This window comes from Bos indicus, chromosome 14, assembly GCF_029378745.1.
Source record: "Bos indicus isolate NIAB-ARS_2022 breed Sahiwal x Tharparkar chromosome 14, NIAB-ARS_B.indTharparkar_mat_pri_1.0, whole genome shotgun sequence".
Taxonomy (NCBI): domain Eukaryota; kingdom Metazoa; phylum Chordata; class Mammalia; order Artiodactyla; family Bovidae; genus Bos; species Bos indicus.
The window spans coordinates 8,043,544-8,069,034 of record NC_091773.1 but is presented as its reverse complement, the minus strand read 5'-3'; the positions used below and the strand labels follow the sequence as shown (position 1 = coordinate 8,069,034).

General features: G+C 53.6%; 1 protein-coding gene across 6 annotated transcripts in view; it reads right to left on the bottom strand.

The window, feature by feature from the left end:
* Positions 1 to 841: 841 nt before the first annotated feature.
* The window catches only part of ST3GAL1 (ST3 beta-galactoside alpha-2,3-sialyltransferase 1), a 90,801-nt gene continuing 66,151 nt past the window's right edge, over positions 842 to 25,491 (bottom strand). For 5 of the 6 annotated variants that reach the window (XM_019973878.2, XM_019973877.2, XM_019973879.2 and 2 more), the window contains 6 exons: positions 19,379 to 20,290; positions 12,534 to 12,730; positions 11,355 to 11,534; positions 9,970 to 10,015; positions 7,913 to 8,032; positions 842 to 5,231 (listed from right to left, as the gene is read on the bottom strand). In XM_019973878.2, coding sequence (XP_019829437.2) covers positions 5,058 to 5,231; positions 7,913 to 8,032; positions 9,970 to 10,015; positions 11,355 to 11,534; positions 12,534 to 12,730; positions 19,379 to 19,681 — 1,020 coding nt within the window. In that variant the 5' untranslated portion in view covers positions 19,682 to 20,290 and the 3' untranslated portion in view covers positions 842 to 5,057. Of the gene's footprint in view, positions 5,232 to 7,912; positions 8,033 to 9,969; positions 10,016 to 11,354; positions 11,535 to 12,533; positions 12,731 to 19,378; positions 20,291 to 20,934; positions 23,588 to 25,491 lie in introns of those variants that run through there. The other variant, XM_070802418.1, reaches the window with a different exon arrangement.

The following is a 25,491-nucleotide window of genomic DNA, read 5'->3' as shown; positions in this document are numbered from 1 at the left end:
AGCGACTTGCTCAAGCTCACACAGCTAATACACAGGACCCCGGGCAGCCTGACTCCCGAGCGCCTGTGCTAATTTCTGCACTGTCCCGTTTCCTGAGCAGCCTTCAGGTCACCACAAACTTGTCAAGAGACTGGGGAGGTGTCACTGAAGAGAACAGGGAGCCCCAGGTCTGAGGAGGGAAGGAAGTCTTAGCTTGAACCTCACCTCTGCCTGCAATTGCCTGCTGCCATTCATCAGCCCTGCAGGGCTGTTGAGAAAGTTCAAGACCATCCCTAGGGAGGGAGTGTGCAAACTGTAAAGTGCTGTACTAACCGGGAGGTAGTAGTATTGACACCAACTTTCCATTCTGTAGTCCCGTGATGGGATTGCTGGAATTATTCTAAAACCTGGGAGATTTGTGCCAACTCTGGATTGCACATGGACCCATACATGGATGTGCCCGTCTCTTCGGGAAGGAGGGACACTAACTCTGCCCACATCAGGCTACTTCATTCAGCAAACGCTCAGTGCACTGAGCGGGCACGTGTCTCCTCCAGCCTCCTAGGATGCATACATTCTAGACCTCAGACCCCATCTGGCAGCTCCTGAAGTGGTGCCCATTGGACAGATGAGACAGCTGAGGTTCAGAGGGCTTGGGTGACTGGCATTAGTCACACAGCAGGGAGAAGGCACAGTTGCATCTGAGCAGAGGCTAGCTCTTCATGTCCTGAGCCTCTGGGTGCCTGGTCGGGGTGGGCACTAACCCCGGAGGTGTCTTTTAAGACTCAAAGCGTCTCTTGCATTGGAGACTTTGAGAAGCCACACCAAGACACCGCCCTTACAGAAAAACAAGACACACCCGAACGATAAAATAGCTCTCTTTTATTCATTTTGATTTGGATCGTTGGAAATATTCAACAATAAATTAAAAATAAAAAATAGAGCAGAGGCTGTGGAAAGCAGACTCTTGCCAACTTCATTCAAAAAAGCATCCAGATGAACACTCAGCTGCAAAACACGAGAGCCAGGCAAGGAGGGGCAGACAAAGAAAGCAGACTTTAAAACAACACCAACCAACCCACCAACAGGACTGCAAAGAGGGGAAAAGTGCTCGGGGAACTTTGGCTTTGACACGAACTGGGTTAAGTGTTAGCACGACGGTGCACCACGTCCATGCTACTGGGGCCCAGTGGGGACTCCTGACATAGACCCAGGTTAAAGCTGGTGTCTGGACCAGGATCTTGGGTGGGTGGGCGACGATGGCAGATTGGAAGCTGAGCAACAGGGTCAAGTTCAACATAAGTACAGATCTCTGATGGACTGGGAGGGAAACAGGGGGCTGGAGGCAGGCTTGGAGGAAATGTGTTGCTTTGGGGGAGGACTGTGTGATGCCGCCTTGCCTGGTAGCTGTTCCTCACCCTCTTCTATGCACAGGTGTCATGTACCCCCGCCACGGCCCCCCAGGGGGCTCCAAACACATTAGCCCAGACCCCACAAGAGGATGGCCAGCCGATGGCCTGTGGCCAACCCTGCCACAAACCAGATGTCCTTGATGGATGCAGTGACAGCCCCCAGCTCTTTGGAGGGGTGAGAACAGTTGCCCGTCCTGATGGCACGTGGCCGGAGTCCAGCCAACTCTGGCTTCCCTGGAGAGAGCACTTCCGACCACAAGCACGTGAGGGAGGGCGAGCTGTTTTGTCTTCCACTTTTTCTTTGGGTTCAGGCTGCCTTGAAGGAACAGCTGAAGCAAACATCACAGTGCTCAGCGCTCTCTGAGACTCCATTCTGCCTGGACCCAGAGGCCCAGTTTGCATCGAGGTAGCTTTGTCCCCTTTCCCTGGCCCTTCTGGCCACAGCCGAGCCTTGGGGGGGTGGTCTCCCCTGAACCTGCCCCCCATCTCCCACCCACTATAGGAATCACCTGACCACCCCTCGTTGCCTGGCTTCTCCCTTTTATGTCCTATTTCCTTAGATCTGGCTTCTCCCACTAATCCAGCCTAGGTGATTTTCTGGACAATACCTGATGAAGCTGGGGTTTCCAAACGCATCCGCTTAAGAACTTTCTTCTCTGCCCCAGATCACTACCCTCCCGCCCTCCTTTCTTCTCCTTCCCATGGGTGAGGCCAGGGGTTCCAGGGGATATGGCTACAGGTGTAGATTTTGCTCCAGCACCAGAGAGCAGCTTCCTGGTTCCCTGGGGGAGCCAGAAGGCTAGGGTGTTGCTGACATCTTTCTCCCTCATTAGCCTGGCCTCTTTAGCTTCAGGCTCAGCACTGACTGCTGCAACAGGAATGCCTCTAACGCTTGCCTGGGGCTAGTCTCCAAGGAGCTCTGTCTGCGGAATGGGCAGAGCCCTGGGCTGGTATGCTGGGCCTCAGGGACAGCCTCCTCTTGTGGGTGCTTCTCACCCTCTGGCTGGTGGCCAAACCCCCGTGGAAACAGTCTTGTCCAGGTCTCGGCCACCCTTACCCCAGGTATGGGCCCCGCTGGTTTAAGGCAATGGTGTGTTAATCCTGGCCACAGTGGCTGGCTGGATTTGCTTAGGTGGCCATTGGTAAGCCCAGGAACAGACACAAAGCCGTGTCTGCCCCAGCTGTGGGAAAAATGTGATGCTATCTCCTCCACTGGAAGAAGAGCGTGAGAAGGCAGAGGTCACAGCTTGCCTCGGGCCCCCGTGGTGGCCTGAGAACGAAGCCGGGTGGTGAGAGGCTTGTAGTCAGAAGCTTACACCGACTACAGTTCTCGGAGGGGCTGGGGCAGCCCACCTCTAGGTGGTCTAATAGGGACCCAATAACATCCTCTTTTAGCTCGAAATCTATTTCACAGCTGGTTCACTTGTGCAGTCACTTCCCTTCTCTGGCCTTGCTTTGCTCATGTGCAAATGGGGACCCAAGGACTGAAAGGCCTGTCACGATGAACAGCCTGGTGGCGGGGAGAGAGAGGGTGGAGACCAGGTGGCAGTGAGTCAGCCACACACCCGGCAGAGTTCCTCACGCCAAGGACTGCCGTGACCTCTAGCCTCTGAGGATTTATGCTGGGAATCATGACCTCACAGCAATTGACAAGCATTTGTCAGTCAAAAGGGTCTTTGGTTTTGGAGGATTTTAATGCTCGAACAGTTTTTTTCGTTTGCTTGCTTTTTTTTTTTTAAAAAAAACAAAAACAAAAAAACCACTTTCTGGATTCTGAACCTTAGAGAATCAAAGAAAAACTGGACCCTCTCCCCAGGCAAACACTCAGGGGAAGAACCAGCAGGGTGTGTGACTTCTAGGGACACTTGTAAATGACCTATACCCACTGTGGACACTCCCCATTGGCAGAGGGAGACACGGAGGCGGGGGGCAGGGCTTGCCAGAGGGCTGCAGGGCGCGGTGGGGCGGGACCCCCTGGCCTCTGAGAGTAGCATCCTTCATCCTCTTCCAGGCCACGGTCACACCTTCTCAAGGCACCCGTGGCCCTTCAGGGAATGCCCTCGACAGCAAGAAATTTCTCTTTTTTTGATTAAATGTCAGTGCGTGCATGCTAAGTCGCTCAGTCATGTCCGACTCTTTGTGACCCTATGGACTGTAGCCCACCAGGCTCCTCTGTCCATGGGGATTCTCTAGGCAAGAAGACTGGAGTGGGTTGCCATTTCCTCCTCCAGGGGAATCTTTCCAACCCAGGGATCAAATCCGCATCTCTTACGTCTCCTTCATTTGCAGGAGGGTTCTTTACCACAAGTGCCACCTGGAACTATGAGTCTATTCCCACCCAGCCCCAATACAGTGCCGCTTGATTTGGAGATTCTTAGCTGAGACTGAATCTAAGCCCACAGTGAGGAAGAAGAAAGTGGGGATGGAAGAGAAGGAGATACATAGCATCCGGCAAACCTATCAACCCGACATTCCAGGGTCTGCCCACCAGCAAGCCCTCAAGCCCTAAACACTCCAGTACCCCACGTCTGAAGACTTTTACAAAACTGGCTCTGAGTGCCCACACGGCAGCTGCCTGCCGAAGCGAGCGTAACCGAGCCACAAAGTGCAGACGATGTCAGTTGAATTTAAAAGACAAAACAATAAATAATCAGGAAGGCTGACGAGGAAGAAAGAGCAGCTGGGACGTGAAGGATGAGGTATGACTTCTCCCCTCTGACGGTCACGTTTCTAGGATGTCCTCACACAGGTGGCCAGGGGGGATCTGACCCTGGTGGCAACCGCTGGCTGATGCCCCCTCTCCACCACAAAGCTCTGGAAGGTTACGGGCACCAAATCCAATAGTCTGTGAAAATGAGAATGTATGGTCCACGGCTGACGGGCCTCTGGATGGAGCCTAGTTCCAACTGAGCTTTCTTGCAGCTCAGACTCTGGCTCCGGAAACTAGAACACTCTCCCCAGCTACAGACCAAGGGGAGTGCACTGCTGGGGTCCCCTTCCCCAAGCTGGGGCTCTTGCCACATTTCAGTCAATGCATGCGTTTCTCCCCCCAGTACCAAGGCACGTGGAAGCACTTAGACCCATGCTCAGCTGTCATGGTAACCACAGAGATCAATTACTCGAGGAAACGTCAGCTTGGGAAGAAGACATCTCCTGGGCATTTAGGGTCCTGAAGACCTTCAGGGCGGGGACCCCTCATGGCCACAGTTTAATGATCTTTGGGCAGAAAGGGGAGGTGGGGTGGCTCTCCTGGAGGTCATCTTCACCCAGAAACTTCCGAGCAAGAATCAGAGTGTTGGCCCCGGACCCCTCGGCAGCGTAGTCTCTGTGCTTCCCCCCGGGAGACCATCCTCTCGTCTAGAACATGGGACTCCTAGGATGGGGCCTCTCCAGAGTCTCCCCGCCTCCCCCAGCCCAGAACAGCAGCGAGGTGGGGGTTCTCCCCTCCCGAGACTGGTTCTAAGACTTGCTCTGCAGCCCTGGCAGGGGTCGGTGACCTTGCTGAGTAGATGCTGCCAAATGTTGGGGTGCAAGAGGCTGCGAGGGGCACCTGGGCACACCCCTGAGGCTGGTCCTGGAAGTTCCTGGAGAAGAACAGCTCCGGTGAGAAGCTGGGGCTGGATGCGGAGTCGCATGTGGGGCACCTGTCCTCAGGCCTTCGCAGCGTCATCTTCCCTTGAAGATCCGGATTTTGTTGATGGACGCCAAGGTGGCCGTCACGTTGGACTCGAAGTCCCCATCGTGTACCCCAGTCTTCCGAAAAGCCCCCGCCGATGGGTTGTTTTCCCAGTAGTGGTGCCAGTTCCCTTTGCTGTCTGCCCCGAAGCCATACAAGTCCACCTGCCAAAGGCAAAGCAAAGGTGAGGACTGGCCAGTGGGGGAAACAGCCTCCAGGAGCGCAACTCCCGGGAGCCTGGGGTAGCACAGGCAAGCTGAGTAAAAGTCAAGTCCAAGGCCAGCAGGCATCATGGAAGCCTACTGCTTGTCTGTGCCTGCTGGGCCCACCTCCGCGGAGGTACAACCTCTTCTCCAAGGACTGAAGAGCAGAACTTCAAAGTCCAGCAGTGCGCCCCAGGCCCCAGTTCTGCCTCCTGCTGGTATAACCCGTGAATGCCAAACCACTTCTTGGAGCCTCACTTTCCTCATCTGGGAAGTGGGGCCAAGAGTGATGCCCATGGAGAGGGCGGTGTGATCCACCAAGAAAAGGTACTGATCCTTTTCTTCCCCTAGGCTAATATTCATCTGGTCCAGGGGTCCTCACTGTCTGGGGGCGGGGGGCAGGCTTCTTACATGAGACACGCATTTCCTGAGCCTTTATTCTGTGTCAAGTGTGCATTAAACCCATCAGAGTTCAGGGGGATGCTAGAGAAATTAGGGATGAGGGAGTTAGGTCTCAGCCCTCGGAGCTTCTTCTTTTTTTAATCAATATATAATCATATCTTTATCAACATGCCCTTGCCAGGATGAGTACTGTGTTAGGGGAAAAAAATTGTCTACTTAGACAAAAATACATATTTTTGGTTATATGATTCCAGGATATTTTCTCTTTCTCTAGCTTCTATGATATCACCATTTAATAAATTTAAACTAGGGTAAAAGACAAAATATATGAGAAAATTTTACTTGCACATTATGCAACTTAAATCCTAACTTTTCTTTCCTCAAAACTCCCCATAAAAGTATTTTTAATTAATGTGCTTCTTGGAGAAACAAGTGTTAACACAAAATAATATATTTCATGATCAAATAAGGTAGAAAGTTTAATAGATGGTTATTTGTTTGCTTTTGTTCTGTTCGGAGATCAGCACACTTATCCTGTAGAAGGTCAAATATTAAGTACTTTTTCATATCCTATCTTTTAGAAACAAATCACAGTCCTGCCCATATTCAAGAGGAGGTGATGACAAAAAGGTGTGAGTAACAGTCGCCTTGAGCTGCTAACTTATGACAGCCACCAACTGAGCCCTCAAGAGGGGCTGATGCCAGGGCTTCCCCACAGTCTCCCACCTCTGCCTCCCCGCACTGAGGAGGGTGAGGTGACCGGAGGGGGCAGAGAGCTTGGCCGACAAGGTGACCTTCGAACTGGGTCTTGGAAAATGAGTAGAAGATGCCCAGGAAGGGTCTGGCATGCTAAGTCAGTCACGTCTGACTCTGTGATCCTACGGATCCTAGGCCCCCAGGCTTCTTTGTCCATAGGAGTGTCCAGGCAAGAATCCTGGAGTGGGTTGCCACACCCTCCTCCGGGGAATCTTCCCAACCCAGGGATTGAACCCATGTCTCTTACCTCTCCTTCATCGGCAGGTGGGTTCTTTAACACTAGCCTCACCCGGGAAGCCCAAGGGGCTGGGGAAGAGGCTTTCAGGGAAAGGAGCAGCCATGTGGGGTGCAACGTGGCAGACAGATTCCAGGGCGGGCGCCCGCCAGACCAGGAGACAGCTCTGTGCTGACTGCAGACTTTTTAGGAAATGCCAGCACGACACGGCCACCCCAGGGCAGGAGGGAAGGGCACTCCTGAGGCAGAAGCCCACGGTCTCTGTGAGCAGCAGACAGGAGGTGGGGGCAGCAGGGGGAGTCAAGAGGCAGATATGGTTTCTGGTGGGGACACCCAGGTTTCTGGCTGAAGGATGGGGGCAGATGGTGGCAGAGCGCATGAGTTAGAGATGGCAGGTGGGCTTTGCTGCTCCCTCAATTCCTACCTGCGATTTCCGCTAGAGAGCCTTGCAGCGGGCAAGGACGGACCGTAGGTGAGAAGAAGGGACACGGAGGGTCCTGCCTGAACCAGGGCCAGGGAGGAAGTTAGCGCGGAGGGACTGTGGTCCCCCTCCTGTTTCACTGCCCACAGGCAGTGAGCACCCCAGATCGCCCATGGAAACATGGGCACAGCCTGGCAGAAGGTGAGGAGAGTCCATGATGGGGAAAGGCTGCTGTTGCTAAGTCGTGTCAGTCGTGTCCGACTCTGTGTGACCCCATAGACGGCAGCCCACCAGGCTCCCCCGTCCCTGGGATTCTCCAGGCAAGAACACTGGAGAGGGGTGCCGTTGCCTTCTCCGGATGGGGAAAGGCATGCTTTACAAAATCACTGGTTCTCAATCTTGGTGAGCAGAGGAAGCCCTGGGTGCCTGGGGGAACCCTTGGGTCCCTGGTCCCCACTGCCAGCAGTTCTGGTGGAAGTGGGCTGGGCTGTGGCCTGGGGGCTAGAATTTAGCTGCACAGATGATTCTAACAAGCAAACGAGATGGAAACTGAAGCCCCAGACAGCTTCCCCGTTACAATCTGCTCCCTTATTTGGCCCCCAGGTCTGAGCTACCTGCTGGGCCTGGCCCTGCCCAGGGCAGCTCCCACACCAGGAGAACAAGACTCCTTCCTGGAAGGTCCTATGGAGGAGGCACTGCAAGCCCCACAGTGGAGACAGGACCTGAGCTCCCAGAAGAGGCCTGGGGGTGGGGATGGAGGTCCTGACCGCAGGGGCTCTCGCGGGCCCCTGGGGAACACGAGGCAGTGGGGGATGGGGTGTGTCCTACCTCATCACAGACGTGCAGTGAGAAGATAACGGACAGGATGCCGGTGGACGGGTACCGCCCGTGGCCCTGCAGCCAGCTGTCGAAGACGTACTTGATGAAGGCCGGGTGGTAAATCAGGATCTGCGGAGGGAAGAATGCGGCCCAGGGTGAGGGGCGGGGGGAGGGCCAGGCAGGCATCAGGTGCCGCACGCCCTTGTGTCCACGTGGGACACGGCGGTGCCCGGAGCTCATATCCCTACACGGGGGGTTGGGAGGGGTACGATCTAGTGGACAATATGGACCCTAACCTAAATCACGAAAGGCTGGGCTGGATGAAGCACAAGCTGGAATCAAGATTGCAGGGAAAAATATCGATAACCTCAGATACACAGAAGACACCCCCCTTATGGCAGAAAGCAAAGAAGAACTAAAGAGCCTCTTGATGAGGGTGAAAGAGGAGAGTGAAAAAGCTGGCTTAAAACTCAACATTCAAAAAACCAAGATCATGGCATCCGGTCCCATCACTTCATGGCCAAAAGATGGGGAAACAATGGAAACAATGACAGACTTTATTTTGGGGGGTTCCAAAGTCACTGCAGACGGTGACTTCAGGCATGAAAGTAAAAGACACTTACTCCTTGGAAGAAAAGCTATGACAAACCTAGACCACATTTTATAAAGCAGAGACTTACTTTGCCAACAAAGGTCTGTATAGTCAAAGCTATGTTTTTTCCAGTAGTCATGTACGGGTGTAAGAGTTGGACCATAAAGAAAGCTGAGCGCCAAAGAATTGATGCTTTTGAACTCGAACTGTGTTGGAGAAGACTCTTGAGAGTCCCTTGGACTGCAAAGAGATCAAACCAGTCCATCCTAGAGGAAATTAGTCCTGAATATTCATTGGAATGACTGATGCTGAAGCTGAAGCTCCAATACTTTGGCCACTTGAAGCAAATAACTGACTCACTGGAAAAGACCCTGATGCTGGGAAAGATTGAAGGCAGGAGGAGAAGGTGATGACAGAGGATGAGAGGGTTGGATGGCATCACCAACTCAATAGACATGAGTTTGAGCAAGCTTGGGGAGTTGGTGATGGACAGGGAAGCCTGGTGTGCTACAGTCCATGGGGGTTGCAAAGAGTCAGACACGACTGAGTGACTGAGCTGAACTGAACTGAATCTAAATCACGGATACACAGAGCATGCTGGAATAGAGGATGACCACAGAGAGAAATAAAGCAGAGAAAGATGAGGAAGGAAGGGGTGAGAAGGTGGCATCTGAACTACAGTCAAGGAGGCCAGGAGCAGGACATGAGGCTGCAGGAGAAGGCCCCAAGGGAGCAGCATGAGCTGGGGACAGGACACGCCTGGCACCCTGCAGGAAGACACCGAGCCACCCGTCCGGCCTGACATGGGCCTGAATGACCTTAAGCCCCTAAAATGACCTCCCATGCCAGCTGTCCCTCTCCTCGTGTCATAGGTGGGGAAATCGAGGCTCAGAGACACTAAGTAACATGCTCAATGTCACACATCCACCCCTGGGAGGACATCAGCACACAGCATCGGTGAACAAGCTGTGTGTCTCTGGGCAAGTTACCTGGCCTCTCTGAACCTGATCTCTTCATCTCCATGCAACACTTCACTTCCACCATCCCTCTGCCCTTTGCCCACGTCTTACCCAACCCCACACCAGGTCCTACTGGGGAACATGGCGATATAGAGAGACAGGAGGTGAGGACTGGCTTTGAGATGCTCACACCATGGGGGCAGTGGCTCTCAAATAGCATCCGCATCCTTGGGGGGCTTGTAAAAACCCAGAGCTTCTGATTCAGCAGATCTGGGGCGGCCCAAGGATCTGCACTGGTGACAAGGGCTGGTCCAGGGTCCAGGTTTAGGGAAACTTTCCAGGGTTCGTCTCTCCACTCTCTAAGTGGGGGCCCACCCACTGCCGCCAACCCTGGGGGCCCCGGGCTCTCTGCAGCCAGATGCGGGCAGGGCGGGGAGATGGCTCTCTCTGTCATCAGGCGGAGCCTTGAAAACGAGGCTGAACTCAGAGGGCAAGGCACCTGCGCCTTGACTCACCTTATTCTTTTTCACTTTGATCTTGGCGGGGACAGGAACGTAGGTACTGCAGGAGGAAAAGACAGCTGGTTAGCACAGGAGAGGGCCGGCTGCCTGGGCATCGGCTGGGGCGGGGAGGGCTGGAGACGCAGCTGGACCACGGGGAGAGGCAGGTGGGCCACGGGGAGACACAGGCAGGCCATCGGGAGAGGCAGGCGGACCACGGGGAGAGGAAGGCGGGCCACGGGGAGAGGCAGGCGGGCCACGGGGAGAGGCAGGCGGGCCACGGGGAGAGGAAGGCGGGCCACGGGGAGAGGAAGGCGGACCACAGGGAGAGGCAGGCGGGCCACGGGGGGAGGAAAGCGGGCCACGGGGAGAAGCACTCTTTCAGCAAGGGGCTCCACCTCCTGCAGTAGCCCATTATGGACACCAGAGGGCGATCGTGGCTAATTTGAGGACCTTCTGCGGAGGCCAAGCTGAGCCCCAGCTGATACAACCCCTCCTCTGCCCAAGCCTGCTTCCCTCACTGCCCTGCAGCCCGAATCCCTCGGATTTCCTAACCAGGCCCCAGACAAGGAGGCGCTCAGCCATCTGGGCACTAAGCCCCTTTTCTTTCAGGAAGGAATGGGACCGGGTGCGAGCCTGGCTCTGTGTAGAGGCCAAGCCTCCAGGTCTCCCTGGAGGACAGAGGTCATGAAGGACTAGTGTGAGCTCAGCGAGATGCGTGCCAAGCGGCCGGAACAAATCAGATGTGAACTAACTCGCCAATGCTCCAGGCAGGACTGGGGACTCACACCAGAGCCTACATGCTCCTCACCCAGTCTCCCTAGCCGTCCCTCAGCCCGGCTGGGGCTGCTTTGAGTGTGAGAGGCAGGTGTGGGGGGGTGCTGTCATAATTGGGGAGCAGCACAGAGATGAGAAAGTTCAGCAGGGTCCACCTCCTGGGGGACTCGCAGGGCATTTGGGGAAGCAAGGGCAACCCACTCCAGTCTTCTTGCCTGGAGAATCCCCTGGACAGAGGAGCTTGGCAGGCTACAGTCCATGGGGTCGCCAAGAGTCAGACACGACTGAGCAACTAACACTTTCACTTTTCACTTTGGGGAAGCAAACCTGGGAGGTCTATTGTGTTGTGGCGTGGGGAGTCATGAGCAGGAGGAAGGCCAGAGCTCGGGGTCATCGGGTGATGGGAGGATGGGTACCAGGAAGAGCCGGAGGCAGCCTGGGGGCGGGGCTCTGCTGTCTAGGAGGAGGCCTGGGGAGGCGAGGTGCGCCAGCAGGACAGCATGAGTGTGGCTGTAGTGGGTGGAACAGCACGGCAGGGGGCTCAGAGGCCCTCACTCAGCAAGGAGCAGAAGTGACCCCCCCGGCAGTGACCCCCGCCATGCAGACCCCTCAAGGGGACTTACTGGGAGATGGTGCCCTTGGTGGTGGCGCTGATCACCCACTCCAGGTCGACAGTCTTGAAGGGGACCAGGACCATGCTGACGTTCTCTGCCAGCTCCCTGAAGCTCTCGGGGTACACGAGGTGGTGGGTAGTCTTCCTCCCGACGTCGGCCTCAAACCCTGCAGTGGGGGCCTTGTTCATCCTGGGAGGGGGAGGGAGAGACGACAGGCATCATGTCAGCATCAAAGCTGACTTGGAGGGTCAGCTTTAGCTCAGAGGGGCTGTGCTGTGTCCCCTTCGCTGGGCCCCAACTTCCTCATTTGTAAAATGGGCACAGGGAGGGCACAGGTCAGATGCTTTAGCAACTTTTTTCTCATTTATGATCTCAGGTGAGCCTAACCATCCCCACCACCAACAGCTGACTCTGTCCCGGTGCAGTGATGTAGCCCGGTGACCTTTAACGATAACTCGTATATGTATTTTATGGTCCTATTTTTACGGCCAAACTAATCTGAGCATAAAGAATTTATCCCAGAACACAAGAGCTACCCTGTGGCGGCCTTGAACTCAGGGCCTGTCAACCCTAAATCTGACTCTTTCCCCCTCACCAGAGACATTCCCACTGGACACCAGTACACTGAGGCTCCCCGAGGCCAGGTGAGTGGTCTAAAGACATAAAGTCGGAGTCCACATACATGGGGGACAGTTCTAGAAGGGGTCTGGGGATGGCTGCCTGAGTTTCTCATGCTGGGCACTGGTGCCCAGGGTCTGGTCCCTGGTGTGGGGGTGACGAGAAACCCAGGAGAGAGGTTGGCATCTTCCTGGAACATTCATTTTACTTGAAGACAGGGAAACCTATTATTGCATTAGAAGTATAAGTTATATTATGCCCTAGATGGCCAAGCAGGGACGGACTGCAAAGATGAAACAAGAATCTTGTTAGTCTTGTCCTCCAGCCAGGCTGCTCCAGGCTGAGTTCCCACCCACTGGGTGCTTCTCTGCCCAGTTTCCTCTCTGGGTTCAGAGAGGCCTTACTGATTCATCCCCATCCTGCAATGCACATGGGGAAACTGAGGCCCTGGGGAAGTCTGGGCTCCCAGACTGGAGTCCTGACCTCCTGACCCCAAGCCATGACACCCTCTGCAGCTCAGGGGCCCAGGTCGGGGCGGCAGGATGGGCAGGGGGCGAGGGCCTTACCCACCTGAGCACAAAGTCGTGACTGTCTATCTGAGGCCCGTACCAGGACTCCCTCAGGTTGCCCGAGTTGCCCACGACGGCGCAGCGCCGGCAGCCCACCGAGCCCTTCTCCAGCAGGGGGTCCACGTCCCCAGGCACCACCTGGAACAGCTCCTTGATGGTGTCGTTCAGGTTATTAGGCTGCTTCTCCTGCTGGAGCCTCTGTGGGCAGAGGACACGGGACGCAAGTCAGCTGGGCTGGACCCCGAGCTCCTCGGGTCTGGTGACCTGGCTCCTCCCAAGGGACCTGGAGACAGAGCTCCACCTCCCCCACAGGAGCCACTCGGGGAGACAGGAAGGCCAGGGGTCATTCATTCAGTCTACAAATGCTTCCTGAGAACCTGCTATGCTTGGTGGGTAAAGAATGTGCCTGCGATGCAGCAGACCCAGGTTTGATCCCTGGGTTGGAAAGATCCCCTGGAGAAGGGCATGGCAACCCGCACCAGCAGTCTTGCCGGGAGAATCCCAAGGACAGAGGCTACAGTCCACAGAGTCACAAAGAGTCGGATACAACTGAGTGACTGACACTTTCACTTTCATGAACGTGGTGCAGCTCTGGCCTCTTGAGACTGGGTGGTATGAGTGAGGCACATGGAAGAAAGGCCAGGCGACCCTCCACGCCGGCCTCCCCTGCCTTGGCTCAGCTCCCCATCCTACCGCTCGGCAGCCTCAGCCCAGGACCACTGGCGTCTGTCCAGACCTAAGAATCAGCACTTCGCCGGATGCATCAAGGAGTCCATTGTCTGCTTAACAAATTATTTTCACGTCCACACCCAAGGTCAACTATCCTGGGAACTCCCTGACCCCCAGGCGTGGGCAAACACTGGGTTTATCCTGAGGGCAACCAGCCACCTGGTTGGCCCAGGGTTAAGGAGTTTCCCTGACTTCCCAGATAGCTCAGTGGTGAACAATCTGCCCACCAATGCAGGAGACACGGGTTAGGTCCCTGACCAGGAAGATCCCCTGGAGGAGGAAATGGCAACCCACTCCAGCAGTCTTGCCGGGAGAATCCCATGGACAGAGGAGCCTGGAGGGCTGCAGTCCAAGGGGTCAGACACAACCGAGCACCAGCACTGGGAGCGGGACCCTCAGGGACGACAGTGGGGCGAGGGGTTGCCGTAGTGAGGCCCCCTCTGCCCACCCACATCCGCCCACTGCCTCTGGGGGAGCTTGGCCACACTGCACGGTGACCACACGCTGACACAGACCACTCGCCCACTCAGAGTGAAACCTGGAGCGATCTCCTAAGAAGCATTGTATCTCCTGCATCACCAGGCCACAGTGCTGTCAATTCAACACAAGGAAGGAGGGTCTGAGTCCGCTGAGCGTGTGTCCCGAATCCAAAGGGGAATTTGAAGCCAGGCTTTTATAAGCCCACCTTAACGTCTCTCCCCCAACACCACCCCTGTCTCAGAGCCCTGGAACCTCGACCTACGGAAAGCCCAGTCCCTGGGGCTGGGTAGGGGGACGTGGCTGTGGGGTGAGTCCCACCTGTCTCACCAGCCTCAAAGACAGGGGAGGGGCTGCGGGAGAGAAAGGTGAGGTTAGCTGTTGCTCTGGCCACTGTCTAGGAGATCAGTGACCGGGGGAATGTGTGGGGAGGTCCCCGGGCGCCTGGTCCCCACCTGGCACGGGAGGAGCCAGCATCCACAACAGGAGGCAGAGCAGGAGACCCGGATGGTCCCACGGGTTAGGCCACCTAGCATCTCCTCTAGCCTAAGCCATGGCACGTGCCTGGGGAGCCTCGGGCAATGATATCAGGACCACAGGCACTCGCCTACTGTAAACATCACACAGGATGGTAATCATGAAAGAAGAAGGGAAACTAACAAATGCTGGTGAGGACCTGGAGGATCCGGAGCCCTCGTGCCTTGCTGGGGGAACGTAAAATAGTGCAGCCGCGGTGGCAAACTGCTTGGCGGTCTCTCAGAGGTTCCATTGCTAAGTATTAAAAAGAACTGATCAGGGACCTCCCTAGGGGTTAGGACTCGGCGCTTGCACTGCTGAGGGTCCAGGTTCAATCCCTGGTCAGGGAATTTAAGGTCCGACAAGCCACGACCAAGAAAAGGAGAAAGAAACCTGAAATCGGGGTCCTGAACAAGTTCACTTGTATTAGAGCAGCGTTGCTCACAATAGACAAAAGGTGAAACAACCCAAGGGCTCACTGACAGGTGAATGAACAAAGCAAATGTGGAGCATCCATGCAATGGACACCACTCAGTTATTAGAAAGAGAAAAGGGACATTTCCATGTATAGTGCCAAAGGGTGAATTTTGAAAACACATATGCTAAGTGTTATTTCTCTGACTTACTTGCCAGACACAGAAGGACATATTTGTATGATTCCACTTACAGGAGATACTAAGTCACCAGATTCATCAAGACAGAAAGTAGAATGGTGGTTGCCTGGGGGATGAGAGGGACGGTAGGGGTCATTATTATTTGATGGGTATGGGGTTTCTCTGAGGGTGTTGAAAGTGCCAGGTATGGGTAGTGGTGACGGTTACCCAACATCATGAATGCATTTACTGTCACTGAATTGCACACTTATAAAGAGCTAGGATGATAAATACGTGCATGGTGATGGTTTAGTCACTCAGTCGTGTCCGACTCTTTGTGATCCCATGGACTGTAGCCCACCAGGCTTCTCTGTCCATGGGATACTCCAGGCAAGAATACTGGAGTGGGTTGCCATGCCCTCCTCCAGGGGATCTTCCCGACCCAAGGATCAAACCCACGTCTCTTGAGTCTCCTCCATTGGCAGGTGGATTCTTTACCACTGCCCATCTGGGGAGCCCATGTGATGCCTATTCTATCACAAGACCAAAAGCACATCCAGATTAAACACTTGCTCCTACAGCACCTCCTGGGGCAGCTCCAGGCTCCTGAATACACGGTCACCTGGGGATCTCGCTAACATGCAAGATCTGGGAGCCAGATTCGGCGCTTCTTACAGGCTCTCAGGCGATGCTGCTGCTGGTAAAATGGGGACCACACACTGACAACCCCTGAGATTGAAGACCACAGCCAAGCTCCCCATCAGGAACCTCCTCTGAGGACACCCACCCAGGAAGGGCCCAGACATCATGAGGATGCACCCAAGACCAGAGAGAGTCCTCGGGGAGCATGACGCTGCATGCTGGGTTAAGGAGCCACGTGGCACTCTTTAATCCAGAGCTCAGCAGTAGTTACTGAGCGCCTCCTATGTGACACATGCCTGCTTTGTCTCAAGGGACCCAGTGTTTGAAGGCTCAGAGCTGGCAGGATACCCGTGTGGGGAGGAAAGCCTTTTGTTGTCCCATTCGCCTATTACCGACTCACTCCTTGATTCATTTTAAAAAGCTGTTGTTCAGTCACTCAGTTGTGTCCAACTGTTTGTGACCCCATGGACTGCAGCACGCCAGGCTTCTCTGTCCTTCCCCATCTCCGAGAGCCTGTTCAAGCTCATGTCTATTAAGTCAGTGATGCCATCCAACCATCTCATCCTCTATCGCCCCCTTCTCCTCCTGTCCTCAATCTTTCCCAGCATTAGGGTCTTTTTCAGTGAGTTGGCTCTTCTCATCAGGTGGCCAAACTATTGGAGTTTTAGCATCAGTCCTTCCAAGGAATGATCAGGGTTGATTTCCTTTAGGATTGACTGCTTTTAAAGAGTAAGTTTATTTTAAAAGGCAATCTCATATCTCTGCCACACGTGAAAGCAAGAGTTACTTGGCAGAAGTAAAAAAGTAATTATCCAATACGATGAAAACAAAATCACCTTATTCACTTCAAGCTCCATCCTGTTGCTTGCCCGGGCAAGCCGCCCTGTCTTCGCTATTAATAGAACTGAGACGGGCAGGTGTTAAAAGGCTCATCACGAAACAAGGAGGCACATGTAACCCTTGCAACTTCAAAGATGGAAAGAATTAAAGCAGGGATGACTTCCTCCAACCCGTGCCTGACACGATGCTCTTAAAGGCCTCGCCCCTGTATCACCAGGAATCACGCCCCGGGCCCCCAGCTCACACTCCAGGAATCTTGGCTCTGTTCCCGACCTTCACTGACAGGAGAGAAGACTGAGGTCCAGAGATGGAAAGATCCAGGCCACTGGGGGAGGGCAGAGCGGGCAGAACCGGGGACAGCGGGCCGGGATCTAGCTGTGTTTCTGGGGATGAGCACCCTAAAGCGTCCCCTCACTGGCTTGGGGAGCTGAGGCCGGTCACACCCTGCTGCGTCCCTGTCCTCCCTGGGAAAGGACCTCCTGATTTCTCTGTCTTCTGTAAATGACAATGCAAAGTCCCAGAGGGCTGCTGACAAGCACACAGGAGAGAGTGGGCAGAGGTTCACAATCGCCTCCTCCCCTTCACTCTCCTGACTAGTTTCCAAGCACTGTAGTGTATTTCCCTGTCTACAGTCAGGGCTCAACCAGTGCCTGCTGCTGCTGGTAGGGCTCGTGCCTTAGGGCAGAGCCTGGAGGCAGAAGCTCAGCCAGCCAGCATGACCCTGATGTGAAGGACATGGGGGATTATGTGATTCCCCAAGGCACCTGGGCTGTCAGCTTCCAGCCCCTGAAGCCTCCATCCCTGGTCCGGCCTCCCTGCCCTCACTCCCATGTGGGCCTGGAGAGGCCACAGTGGGCAAGAAGGCAGAAAACAACGGTGCCTGGGGGCAGACGGCGCAGCCCCAGGTCTGGCTTTGTACTGACAGCCCGGTGACCTCAGTCAAGTCCTTCACCTCGACTTGGAGACAGAGGAGAAGAGGCAGCAGACCACAGAGGGTAAGCGGGTCTAGGCCCAGCCCCTCTGACTTACGCATCCAGCACCTTCCATGGCCCCCTGCCAGCCCATCAGCCTGCAGGGCATTTCCTGCCAGGCTTATCACATTTGAAAGGCAGGGCTCTGTGTTCAGCATCCTAGATCTGGATCTGTCCTGGATGCCTGGGGGCCTTTAGGCAGTGCTATGGTGCCTCCCGGGAGCTCTCAGGATGGTTTTGATTTCAGTATTCTATGTCTCTGCTTGGAGGGACAGAAGTGCTTGTCAGATGTGGTGTCCCAACTCTTTATTCAAAACATGTGGTCTGTGTGTTGTCAAGGAACCCAGAAGCTCGAAAGGCCTGCTCCTTTCTGTTGATTTCTATTGGTGAGGCCCTTTCTCGCCTCCCCTCCTCCCCTGCAAAGTCCCTACCAAGTGGTAACCAGAGGCTAAACTCCAGCAAAGAAGAACTGCAGACAAGCACTGGGGTAGGGATTAAAAAAACTGATAAAATGTTAACAGCCATGTGGGAAAATATTCAGCCTTCGTACGTACTGAAAAAAATGTGAATTCATTACCCCTTGCCCATTAAAGCAGCACAAATAAATAAAAATGTTAAAACCTAATGTTTGCAGTGTTGTAGAGAAATGTAGTGAGGAGACTATTATGACTTCAATGTGAAACTCAGCAAGATGAAGTTCCTCGGAATCATTCTTGATATAGGAAATTAAAAGCAAAACCCAGGGACCCTGGGTGCCTACCATCCATCACTCAGTCTTGTGATTGTCCATTTTCTCTTCTCTCCTACCATCCCTAAAAAGGGAAAGCTCTTTTTCCATCTAAATATCTTGGCATCTACTAGATGCTCAATAAATCTTGAATGACTGGGTATTTTTCACTCTTCTTCAATCCATTTTGCATTTGACAACCAGAGTTACTTTTCAAACAACTAGATCAGATCATGGACCTCTCCTGATTAAAACTCTTGAAGTTTTCTGCTGCACTTAGACACAAATGCCACATTCTTCGCTTTGGGTCTTGCCTGCCCCCAGACCTCCTCTAGAGGCAGCAACCCCTGCTCACAGCCACACAGAGCTCCTCTACTCACCTCCCCCCACCCCCCAAGACACCAAACTGATGTGGCCCCAGGGCTCTTGCACCTGCTGTCCCTGTGACCTACTGCACTTTCCCCTGATCCTTCCACAGCCTGCGTCCTCTCTGCCTTTAGTCTCCACTCAAGTCCTGGCTCCTCAGAGACCTTCCCATTGACCCCATTTAGAGAGGCTTCTGCCCCAAGCTCCCCCCATCACAAACCCCTTTGGGAGGAAGTTCCTCCTCCGAGCACTTCTATCTGAGCCTATCTTGTTTGTTATCCATCTCTCTCTGTCAGAATATAACTCCACGAGAGAAGGACTCTGTCTTTTTTGCTCCTCAGTAATAGTTGAATAGTGGCCTCTAAAAAGATATGTCCAAGTCCTGACCCCTGGAACCTGTGAATGGGACTTTATTTGGAAAAACAACCTTTGCAGATGTAGTTAAGGAATTCGAGATGAGGTCCTCTTGAATACAGAGTGGGCCCTAAACTCAGTGACAGGTGTCCTTACAGAAGAAGGAAGATAGGCGCTTAAGACAGAGAAGGGGTCTGTGTGAAGACGGAGGCAGAGACCGGAGGGATGTGTGTACAAGCCAAAGAATTCGCAGCGACCAGCGACCCTCAGAAGCAGGGAGAGAGGCGTGAGATGGAGTGTCTCAGAGCCTCTAGAAGAACCAACCCTGCTGATCTCAACCTTGATCTCAGACTCTGCCTCCAGAAACAAGAGGGAACGCACGTCTGTAGCTTCAAGCCACCTTCTACGTTACCTGTTACGGCAGACACTGGAAACGCCTACAGAACCCTTGGCTTTGATTTATATAGAATGGATTCTAAATACACAGATGCTGAATGAATGAATGACTAATATTCCGAATCTCACCAAGCGCCTGGCAGGGCCCCAAGTGCACGCCAGGGACTGAGCATTTGGCCGTCAGGAGCCCCCCGCCCCGCGTCCCACGAGACCCGCCCACAGCCCCGGTTCTCACCAGCCACCAGTTGTACGTGTCTTCCTCCAGGAGTGCGTTCTTGGCCGTCAGCAGCGGCTGCATGGACCGGTTGAATCGCTCGTCGAACCAGGAGGAGACCCTGCGCTGCCCGATGCAGCGAGTACAGGTACAGGGCCTGTTGGAATACTTCATGAGCTTCTTGAAGTTCTCCGAGAGCTCATGGACCATCTGCTTGGGGAACCAGGTGGTGGCCAGCATGGTGTGAGAGTAGTTCAGGAAGAAAGAGGTGAGGAAGATGAACAGGAGGAGGAGCGTGAGCACTTTGAGAGTTCTTTTCCTCATGGTCGCCTTTTCTGCTTTACTGAGGGGGCGGGGCAGGGATGGGCTGGAGGAAACCAGGCCTAACTGGGGAAGAACTCCAAAGAAAGAGCCCGGAGATAGAGGCTCAGTCGCACGGCAGGACAAGACAGGGACAGCCACGGAGCTTTAGAGCTTCCTGACGGCCACGTCTGCAGGCGGACAGCCACCAGGCTGTGCTGGACATCACCCGCAATACTCAAAGGCTAAGTGGACCACTCGTGGTGGGTTGGCTCTGCTGGCGTGCAGTTTGTCTTTTCAGGAAATAGAGTGGCCTGTTTCATCAGCAATCTTCAAACAGCCGATAACGTCTCTTGATGAAGCTTTAATCAAAACTTAATAACCGTGATTTCCTTTCCCATCCAAGGGGGTGGTGGGGTAATTAATCCTTGTGACAGCCCAGGGTCCCTCGAAGGTGAAGACGTCACAGGAAGGGCCGCGGTGCGGGACAGAGGGAAGCTGTTTCTGCCACCGCCCTCTGGACAGGATGGTGCGTGACAATTCTTAATTAGAACTGGGTCTTGCCCACGCTGTAACCAGAGATGTGGTGGGGAAGCAGCTGGCTTGATGAAGGCACTGGGGGCTGTCTGTCATCTACACAGAGAAAGAGGAAGAAAACAGGATGAATGTCTCTTCCCTTCTTCAAAAACAAAACTTTTCTGTCTCTCCACTTCCTCCATTTCTTCTCTGTTGCGACACCACCGATATGGCAGGTGGACAATTTTTTAACCTTTTGAACTTCAGTGCATGCATGTGTACAGTGGGATGTTAATGCCTATTGTGCAAGGTTGCCAAGAGACACGGAAGGTGTCCCCCCACATCTTTCCTGCAACCAGAACCTAGTACATTGAAGCACACGACCAAAGTTTGTGAAATGAGTTAATAATGCACATACGGTGCTGGGCACACAGAGCTTGCTGACCACAAGCTACTTTCTCTCTCCTTCACTCTCTCTTGGATTCTGAAGTTCAACAACAACCAAAATGCTACTCTTAAGAGGGTAGCCCAGACTTCTACCTGGCCGAGGTTCAAGTACTGGTTTACCAGCTGAATGGTTTGGGGCAATTTATTCAACCTTCCTGACCCTCAGTTTTCCCTTCTATAATATAAGACAATAATACCTCCACTTATGGGATGGCCATGAAGATAAGACAAAATGCTCTCTGCTGAGTTTCTGGTATTCATTAAGCAATTGCTAAACTTTCTGTCCCCAGTGGCTCAGCTAGTAAAGAACTTGCCTGTCAATGTGGAAGACACAAGAGATTCAGCTTCGATCCCTGGGTTGGGAAGATCCTCTGGAGAAGGAAATGGCAACCCACTCCAGTATTCTTGCCTGGAAAATTCCATGGAAAAGAGGAGCCTGGCAGGCTACAGTCCATGGGGTCACAAAGAGTCAGACATGACTATGCACACACACACACACAAACTTTTCTTTGCTGTTTTCTACGTATGAATGGATATTCTTGGATGAGCCACTAAGAGCCAGAGAGGATGGTGCATTCATGCATACCTATTTCCTCAACTAACAAAGCATATGGTCACCCAGATAGGGGTCTCCCAAGTTGTCCAAAGAAACTGAGATTCAAAGAGATTAAGTGGCTGTGCCCAAGGTCGTGGGGAGAGGAAGAAGTGAGATCTGAGTCTGGATCCCAGACCTTCTGAGTCCATGCACCTGGAGGGGCCGGGGTACCAAGAACAGGGCAGGAGTGTGCCCTGGATGGACACCCTGTCCGTTAATTGGGCACCAGATGACCATAGTTGGAGGGGTACAGAGAAAGCTGGGAGCCATTTATTCCGAGAAAGCACACCGGGACGCCTGAGAGGCTTGTAACACAAGTCCCCACACCTCCCTGGCTTTTGGGCTCCTGCACAGCACAGCTGTGGTCACACCTCTGCACTTGAACCTGACTCCCCTTGGTCCTTGCTGAGCATATGCCCCCGTCTCTATCCGTCTGATCAGTTACCTTCACCATCCCAACGTGTAGGCTGTCAAGCAGCTGGATTTCCGACCACCCTCCCCACCGGCCCCTGCTGCCCAGGGAAGTGATAGTGAAAGGAAGATTGATTACTTTCTGGTAGAAAGAGGGGCAGTTCAAAAACCAGATTAAATCCACAGCGCCGTCCTGGAGATAGCCAGGGGACAAGACATGTTGCTTCTACTGCTTCCTCGAGGCCTCAGCCCGGCGGGTAAGGTCTCTTCATTTGCCTTCTCCTCCACTTTGTACTTGTCGTGACAGTGTGACTTGTATGGAGAACCTAATGGTGTGTAGAGCCGTCCCTTCCAGCCACCCCTGCTCCTCCGTCCAGCAACCAGCTCTGTCATCTGAGTCAGATTAACCTGCTTATCCTCAAGGGCGGGCTCTGATTTAACTTGGCAGGCAGAGGGTTCCCACCCCTCCTACTGCAGTAATTGGTCCAGGGATGGGCACGCAGCCTAATTCATCTGGAGCGAAACTCCTGACTTTTGCAGAGGAAGGGGGAAAGAGACGTTCTTTGGCTTTGGCCAGTTTGCTGTTTGAATGCGAGGTCTGGAGTTGTACCAGACACTTAGCTCCCTCACTGATTGGTGTTAAGTCCCTATTTGATCATGGCTGCCGCCCTCCCTGGGCCTTGACTTTTCAGTGACATCAGAGAATAAATCCCCTTTATTGTGTAAAGCAGACTGTTTGTAACTTGACTGACTGACCCACAGGTCAGTTGTTCTGGCCTCTGGGCACCCAGCCTGGCTGTCCCCACCATCCAGAAAACCCACCCCACCCTGCTTGGCTCCTTTGACTCCGGGAGGGAGGTCTGCCTGTTCCTGGCCTGAGCGGGGGCCTCTCCTGGCTTCCGCTGCATCCCGGCTCCTCTCTGCCTGTGCTATGTGCTTGCCTGTCTCCTCCCTGAGCTGGGCGCTCCATGAGGATGGACACTCAGTCCCACTCATTGTCGTGGCCCTGACATCGGGAACCCACAGGGCGTAAAGGGACGCAGACGTAGATGAAGGGAAAGATGAAAGAGTCAGAGGGGAAAGCTGGGCCAGAAAGCACAGGCTGAGTCTGCGATTCTCACCAGGATGCTCACCCCCATTTGCTGTGTGACTGTGAACAAGTGCCCGACCCTCTCTGAATCACCCTTTCAACTGGAAAATGGAGCTGATGACACAGATTCTGCCCGCTTCTTGAGGCTATCAACTAAGGTACGATCTATCCATTCAACTGATTCACTTGATGCGTATTTGCCAGGGCCCTGTGCTGTGCCAGGCTTTGGGCTGGGTGGCAGGGATCCATCATGGAAGATTCTAAAGTGGGAACTTCCCAGGCACCTGCAAGGCCCCAGCACTTTGGGAGAGAGGATGCTGGTGTCCTTGGGTCCAAGAGGGTGGGTGGGGCGGAGGGTGTGTGGGATTCAGAAACCAGGATCAAGACTGAGTGTCTCTGAGCAACATGGAGACTCACTGGAGGGTCTGACTCACAAGGTCTCATTACATTTGTCTTTGTAATGAGCAGAACCCATGATGCTCTTATGGACTCTGTATCCTGATGCCAAGGGCATCAGTTCACTGAAACAGATAATTACTGAACCATGTTGATCAAATACAACTGTGAATGAGAAGCTAGGTCCCTTACAATGTCCCAGCTCCACGAGAGGTATTAACATTCTACCCTGATGCTGGAGGGAGGGGGCGGTGAGCGTTGGGACAGAGCGCAAGGCCGGATGGCAGAGGCAGGGGGGACCGTGACACCCTCCTCCCATCCATTCATCTGGTACATCCTGGTAGCTGCATCTCTGAGGCCAGGGTGCTGGTTTTAAACCCACCTACCAGCAGACCCTTCCAGGCTGGTACCAATTAGTACCCTCAAAAGCCCTGGAACAAAACTGCCTTGGAAAAGTAGGAACAGCCCACCCCTGGCCCTGCTCCCCCCAACCTTCTCCCTTGCCCCAGGGAAGAAATAAAGAATGCGTGACTTTCTGTTCTCTATTAAGTGAGGCAGCCTGCAACACATGGGGAATGCTAGCCCGGGCCTCTGAGATGGGACTGAGGCCAAGACGCCACGGGCCAAAGATCTCCCTGAGCCAAGTGCACAGCAAGGAAGGCTGGCTATGCCTCCCCTGACAAGGAGGACGAGGAGAAGGAAGGGGAGGAGGACCCAGCTCCCAGTGCTGTCTGCAGAGAGGCAGTCATGTCTCAGCCATGGACAGGAGTTCTGGGGGACGCACGGAGGAGGTGCACAGAAAAGATGGATAATTTGGAACGGTGGCTCAGAGGGTAAAACGTCTGCCTGCCGTGCGGGAGGCCCATATTCAATCCCCGGGTTGGGAAGATCCCCTGGAGAAGGAAATGCAACCCTCTCCAGTATTCTTGGCTAGAGAATCCCAAGGACAGAGGAACCTGGTGGGCTACAGTCTATAAGGTCGCGAAGAGTTGGATATGACTGATGGACTTCACTGGAGGACGCACAGAGGAGGTGCATGTCACGGTCCCAGAGGGTCACCCCTCAAAGTTGACACAAGTCAGTGCCCCTTCAAGAACTCAGAAAGGATTCCCTGAAGGAGGGTCCCTAATGAAGCTACCCTCCTCCCCTCCACCCCTAAAAATAGGGAGATAGTGATGATTACCAGCCACTAAGAGAAGAACTGCTTCCAATACTTGGCAAACCAAATGAATGGACAGATGGGGTTTGTGAATGTTTGGTTAATGCCTGCTAAACTTCCCGCTTGGGAAGACCCCCTGGAGGAGGGCATGGCAACCCACTCCAGGATTCTTGCCTGGAGAATCCCATGAACCAAGGAGCCTGGCAGGCTACAGTCCCTGGCGTCACAAAGAGTCAGACATGACTGAGTGACTAAGTACAAACTGCACGGTAGGTCTCACAAGGCTGGGATGTCATACTAGCTCTCTGCATAGCCTTCTGCCTCATGTTGGCTGGTGAAGTGACCGAGTGAACAGTAGGTTGTTGGTAATATTCACACTTCTGATAAGGAGCTGCCATGACTGTCCTCCATGGGATCCTCAAGTCAACTGGGTGAAATAAGCCAAAGGAGCCACAGGGTCCCAAAGTCAGACACAACTTAGACACAACATCAGACACGTTTCCCTGAAATGAGAAACCGAAGTTCAGAGAAGGCAAGTGACTTGTCCAAGGTCACACAGCGAGATGCCAGCAAAGCCAGCACTTTGCTCCAGGCTCCTACCTCCTCCTGGGCTGTCCTCCATAAACACAGCTAACTGTTCTACTTCATCAGGACCTGCCCTCATTTCTTTTCTTGTCATTTCTGTGGGTTTCAAATCTGTCATCTTTCTGCCTTCCTGAAATGGATACTACCTTGTCCATCCTCTCTTCTGCTGTGTCCACTCCGTTTAAATTATATACTACATTTATTTCAGTTACTGTATTTTTTCAGTTTTAGAATTGCCACCTGAGTAATATTTTAAATAAGTTCCAGTTTTCGGGTGAAAATCTGTACCTTGTCACCTGTCTGCCTGCAATGATCCATCACAGTTATTTTAAAACCATGTCTTACCCTCGTGACATCTGGAGATGAGGGTTTATTTCTGTTGTCTGTTTTCTCTCCTTATCTCTCTTTGGTCATTTGGCTCTGTCTCCCAGCATGCCTGGTTAACAGTGGACAGAGCACGGGCCGGAAGTGTAGCAGCTGAGGACAAGGTGGTCCTTGGACAGGAAGGAATCTGTTTGGCCCTGGAGGCAGGTAGAGCACAGGCACACTCCCCCTGTCCCAGCTGGTGACCGACAACCAGGCTGCACAGTCTTCATGATGACTAGTTATTCCTGGCTTGCCCTTACTTATAAGGA